Here is a 6,506-nt window from a genome sequence, read left to right on the forward strand (position 1 = left end):
ATGGTTCTGAAACGTGAACTGGCTAGCCAACGGACATTTAAATGCAAACAGACGCTCCATTCCAACCCGAGATCAGGGCTCATTTCAGCTAAACGCGTGTTGTCGTTATAAATTACTTAACTAAATGCGTATTGCCTTAATAATAACTAAACGCGTTTGTCTTATAGATTAACTAAACGGCGTGTTTGTGTTATAATTACTAAATGCATATTGTCCTTTATCCCATCTATCAACATCTTATCCTTCTACACTACAATCTCACATTCCTTGCAGCTCTCCCACGATCCCCATCTAGTACACCAGCTCCTGTTTTCCACTGCGCCACGGTGCGCACACAAACACAAACACAAACACAAACACAAACACAAACACAAACACAAACACGCACACACAAGCCCAGTGATGCTCATAATAACATGCAGGCGATTCATTCCTGTTGACCAGATGCTAATTATAAAAGGGGTACAGATGACTATGATGTTTTCATTAAACATCATTAGGCGTAATATCCCGTAGTATGTCACTTGTGTTCATATCTGTGTTGCATCTCATGAAGGGGGAAGCGGAATGTGTGTTTATTCCTCTAAATGGTCATCATTACTGTTCACCTGCATGCGCAGTAGCACGCCCTTCAAACCGACATGTAGGTTTAACCCGCTATGTGTTGTGTAATCACTCCCGGTTCTCTGCTTCTGGGCTCGGCGGGTGGGCGGGTTTCAGCATAGAACACAGGTCTTCAAGAGAATCCCCTCTTCTACGTCACACACCCGTGTGTCCTTATAAGGCTTGGGGATACCCTGCGTCATATCCTCTGTCCATGTTTGGGCATGATGCTACGCAGCGGGGGAATCCTCACGGACGTGGAACCAATGGCGGGAGGAGGGGTTACCTAGCAGCCAGAAAAGTATAAAATGGAGAGGCGCAGAGCAAACGTTATCATTCAAACACATCTACCGGAATAACGGAATACAGCAACCATTCAGCGAAGGACTTATCTTCCCCACTCCTCACCACTCCAAGGGAATCCCCACATTTAATTGAAGACTAATTTGATTATCTGTTTGGAGATTGATCAATCATTTAAATTGATTGATTGATTAATTACCTTTGGACCAAGCTTTTAATAACGGAATTTAGCATAACGTTTTCCCTCTCGTTTTATCGAGACCTTACCGGATCCGTTAAACATGCTGTTCACAGAGGAAGACATATTCATGTCAGAGTTCGAAGACGCATGCAGCGCCTGGGTGGACAGTGTGAGCTCAAGCAGCGACGGTACAGACTCTGATGTCGGATCCCCAGCACAACAAGGTGGGTTTCTCTCTAGATTCTAACCCCCCTGACTACAAGGATCAATGCATCAATGCATTATGAATAACATTTGAATAGATAACTCATAAAGAATGCATACGTTTTCTCTAGTAGCTATTGTGCAATTATTGTTGCAGGCAAAAATGACATAGGCTATAAATACATGTGTACAATAATATGTTACTTATGTAATGCAACGCAGCTAGAAGTTGCTCGTCGCCCACTGCTCGCTGCATTTGCTAATGTAGCCTATCAGTTTATATAACGATAATAACCCCAGTTGTATTGTCTCTTTCTCAGGTTGTGTGTTATCCCCGGGGACCGACGGGTCTGARTCGGATTTCTTCTCCGACCTGAATGACTGTTCCTCAGACAGCCTGTCCCCTCCTCTTGCCTACACCGGGAGCTTCTACACGGAGGAGCCGTTACCGGGGACGGTGCCACCCTGCAGCACAGAAGCTCTGCTCAACATGATCACGGAGATAGTTGGGATCTGTATGGTGGAGGACCAGGTGACCAGCGTGACTCCGTCTGCCTCCCTCCCCGCCTCTGTCACACCCTGCTCGGCCATGAGRGTTGCCTCTCCCCCTCTTTACTCTCCCTCCATGGACTCTGCCTCCAGCGGAAGCTGGAGCCAGGCTCTGACCGAGATTCCTTCTCCTTCCGCCGGGGTGGACATTCAGACTCCTCCCGCTGCCCCTGTGATGGTCAAGAACGAGTTCAACAGCAACTGCGACGGCTGCGACAACGACCACCTCTCCCACCCCGGTCAGGATGCCTTCTRSCCGGGCAGCTTGGAGCAGCTGTTCCCGCTGTCTGGTCAGTCTCTGGATCACCAGGTAGATGTAAAGGAGCTTCTGGACTCTCTGCTGCTGACTGACATTAAGACAGAGTGTATCATCAAACAGGAGCCGTGCTACATGGGAGACTGGGCTCAGAATTACCCTGTACCTGTGAACGGGAGCTACGTCAACGATGGCTGTCTGGTCAAACAGGAGCCTCTGGAGTTCCAGACTGGGGCCTCAGGGCCGCAGCAACTGGACACTTGCAGCGACCTGGCCGCCTTCACCGCCTCTCTRTCCTCCTCCTCCCTGGATGCCCTCCTCTCCTCCCTGCTGCCCAGCGTGTTCCCGAGGAGCAGGGGCATGCACGCCACCACTGGAGCAAGTAAAGCGACGACCCGCTCCAGTACCGGGGCCGCGAAGGTCAAACCGTTCCCGTGTCCAATAATCGGCTGTGAGAGGCGTTTCTCTCGCTCCGACGAGCTCAACCGCCACGTGCGCATCCACACGGGCCACAAGCCGTTCCAGTGCACAATCTGCCTGCGCAGTTTCAGCAGGAGCGACCACCTGACCACGCACACGCGCACGCACACTGGGGAGAAACCTTTCTCTTGCGAGGTGTGCGGGAAGCGGTTCGCGCGCAGCGACGAGAGGAAGAGGCACGGGCGTGTGCACGTGAAGCAGCAGCTGAAAGCTCAGATGATGGCGGCCTATAACCTGGCCTTCCCCGGTGGAGTWTGAACTCTCTAAAGCTGGCTTCGCGGCCCTGAGTTTAAACCTGCTCTTTAGAAGGCTTCGGTTGGTTCTGCTGGCTTCGTTCGGTTGGTTCCGTCTGCCTGGTAACGTTGGCTGTTGGCCCCGGGGTTCAGTTGGAGGTGTTGACTTCAAAACGGGCCATCGGTTGAAAAATGGTGGAAAAGATTCAACGGGAGAAAGAAAATAATCTCGTCTTGTCGGTTGGACATGGAACGTGGAACTATTTTAGGACGTCTGTACGCTGCCTTTGACATTATATCTGTTTGACTATATGTTGTGCTAAACAGCGGAATTGAACAGAAACCCTTACGAGAGGATTAGTTGGTTTCAGCACCTCTGTGAGTAGACAGCTCCTTGTCTGTCAATCCGAACAGACTGAAACATACAGCATTTTGTTTTGTCACTCGGCAGTTCTGATTGTAAACTGGTACAGTTTTCAGAGGGTTTTATTTGTGCAACATTGCATGATATAGTTTTACATTGATGTGTTGATGTATATTTTATTATATAAATCTCTAATGTAGAAGTTGGAATGTAACTTTTCTCTACGTCGAATCACATTTCTAGCCTTGATGTTGACCATATAAGCCTATATTTTATCATTCGAAATATATATTTGAAATCTTCATAACCAAAACATTATTTATATTCTATTCTCTCAATTGTATTTTTCTACCTGTGTGTATATACACATATATATTTCTATTTGAAACGTCCTCTTTCCTGTGATAAACATTCTCTATATTTTTTGGGGGAACTTCCCATAAGAACGTTGAAAAGTCACAGATGTATTATGACATCACTTCTCTAACCGATAGATTGTAAGAGCTTGACACGGTTGTTCCCGGGTTAGGTGGCTCGTTGCTGCTCTCACACCGGTGGTTAATAACGGTAATTAATAACAGGGGTCTTGGAGTTTGATTGTACTTCTACATTCATACAAGACTCACCGGGGGGAAAAAAAACAATATTCAACATTGTAGTTGATGAACCAAGTAGCACACATTGCTGTGCGTTTACGTACAATTAGTTCAACTGCTAAAACTCTTGTCTTGTTTGTTGAGGCATGAAACGCAGATCTGTTTTGGTTTTAAATGGAAGACCTTGTGTTATTTTGTTGCATGATGGTTATGAATTAAAAAACAGTGAAATGACACATGAGATGTTTCTATCGATTATCTACTTTATTCAGTACACACACACACACACACACACACACACACACACACACACACACACACACACACACACACACACACACACACACACACACACACACACACACACACACACTAACACTAGTGTCTAGCATGCCTATAGCGCCCCCTACTGTCTGACAAGTACTACAGCTCAATCGTTGCAACTTATTATTTTAAACTATTTTGAATCAATAAAAAGTATATATTAATAACAAATAAGGTCCAACACAAAGACAACCACACAGCAGATAGACTATAGGACTAATCTACACAGCAGATAGACTACAGGACTAACCTACACAGCAGATAGACTATAGGACTAACCTACACAGCAGATAGACTATTGGATTAACCTACACAGCAGATACACTACAGGACTAACCTACACAGCAGATAGACTATAGGACTAACCTACACAGCAGATAGACTATAGGACTAACCTACACAGCAGATAGACTATGACTATCCCACACCAGGCAATATACTATAGGACTATAACCTACACAGCAGATATGACTAAGATATAGGACTAACCTACCACACAGATAGGACTAGAGGACTAACCTACACGCAGATAGACTATAGACTAACCTACACAGCATATAGACTATAGGACTAACCCACACAGCAGATGAACTATAGGACTAACCTACAACAGCAAGATAGACTATAGGACTAACCTACACAGCAGATAGATATAGGACTATCCCACACAGCAGATAGACTATAGGATCAACCTACACAGCAGATAGACTATAGACTTATAGGACTAACTACACAGGCAGATAACTATAGGACTAACCTACACAGCAGATAGACTATAGGACAACCCACACAGCAGATAGGACTATAGGACAACCTACACAGCAATAGACTATAGGACTAACCCACACAGCAGATAGACTACAGGACTAACCTACACATCAGATAGACTATAGACTAACCTACACAGCAGATAGACTACAGGACTAACCTACACAATCATGCTATTGTATGCCCACAACAATATATAAGTTTAGATAGATAGATAGATAGAAGATATGTATAAGATAGATACATATGTAGATAGATAGATACATATGTAGATAGATAGATAGCTATATAGTAGATATATAGATAGATAGATAGATATGTAGATATATAGATATAGATAGATATATAGATATATAGATAGACAGATACTGTCACACCCTGGCCTTAGTATCTTTGTGTTTCATTATATTAGTCAGTCAGGTGTGATCATGAGAAGTATGTGTTTGTGTATTGTATAGTTGTTTATGTTAGAGGGTTAAGGAGTATAATGGTTTGAGTGTTGTGTAGTTGTCTAGGAAAAGTCTATGGTTGCCTGAATGGGTTCCCAATTAGAGACAGCTGGTTACTGTTGTCTCTGATTGGGAGCCATATTTAAGACAGCCATAGACTTAGCTGTGTGGGTCATGTGATATGTTCTAGTCTATGTCGAACTAAGTTAGTTTGTGTGTGCACTTGCGTTTGTAGTTTCACGGTCGTTTTTGTATTTGTTAGTTTGAATAAGTGTTTCGATGTTCCGTCTTCAATATAATAAAAAAGAAAGATGATTCATATCATGCTGCCCGCCTTGGTCCTCTCACTCATATCAAGACGATTCGGACAATGAAACCACCAAACCCGGATCAAAGCAGCATTACAAGCGCAACAGGATCAAGGCATCAAGGATTCATGGACATGGAGGAGTAAGATGGAAAGGACCTTGGACCACAAACCGGGAGAATATCGCCTCCCTCGTTGAAAGCTGGAGGCAGCGAAAGCCGAGAGAGGCGAATTAGAGCAGCACGGAGGCAAGGCGAAGCCCGCGAGTTACTACCCAAAAATTCTTTGGGGCTAAGAGTTGTGGGCCGAGGACGGCAGGTAGAGAACCTGCGCCCACTTCCCAGGCAAACCGGGAGAGCAGGAGTACAAGGCGGACACCGTGTACGCAATAGAGCCACGGTGTCTCCTGTACGAATTTCATAGGCCCAGGGCGGTTATTCCACCTACCCCGCACTGGTAGGGCGTAGATGGCATTGATCCGGATGTCATGAAGCCGGCCCTACATATCTGCCACCAGTACCTCCTCGGGCCGGCTTACATGCCACCAGGCCTTACGATCATGGTGTCCCCGGATTCCCTACATAGCCCGTGCGGTTATTCACCTCCCCCGGTCGGGCGACGGGAGCATCAACCAGGTTTAATGGCAGGCTCGGTGTTCAAGGGAACCAGTACGCCTGCACGTCCCGTATTTCCGGCGCCACCTCCCCCCGCCCGCAGTACCACCAGTGCCTCCTCCACGCACGCAATAATCCTATGGTGCGTGTCTCCAGCCCTTACCACCAGGCCTACACTACCACCAAAGCTCCTGTGTCCCCAGAGTCCTGTCCGTCCTGTTGCTGCTCCCCGCACTAGCCCTGAATGCGTGTCCCCAGTCCGGTACCACCAGTTC

At 46.3% G+C, this 6,506-nt stretch overlaps 1 protein-coding gene across 1 annotated transcript; it reads left to right on the plus strand.

The window, feature by feature from the left end:
• The first annotated feature begins 968 nt into the window (after positions 1-968).
• Positions 969-3,283, plus strand: LOC112077136 (early growth response protein 4-like). Its single transcript, XM_024143719.2, has 2 exons — positions 969-1,311; positions 1,612-3,283. Exons 1-2 carry the CDS (start codon positions 1,188-1,190, stop codon positions 2,832-2,834), a joined length of 1,347 nt encoding a protein of 448 aa, XP_023999487.1. The 5' UTR covers positions 969-1,187; the 3' UTR covers positions 2,835-3,283.
• Positions 3,284-6,506: the final 3,223 nt, after the last annotated feature.

The sequence above is a fragment of the Salvelinus sp. IW2-2015 genome, unplaced genomic scaffold, assembly GCF_002910315.2.
Source record: "Salvelinus sp. IW2-2015 unplaced genomic scaffold, ASM291031v2 Un_scaffold4320, whole genome shotgun sequence".
NCBI classification, from domain to species: Eukaryota; Metazoa; Chordata; class Actinopteri; order Salmoniformes; family Salmonidae; genus Salvelinus; species Salvelinus sp. IW2-2015.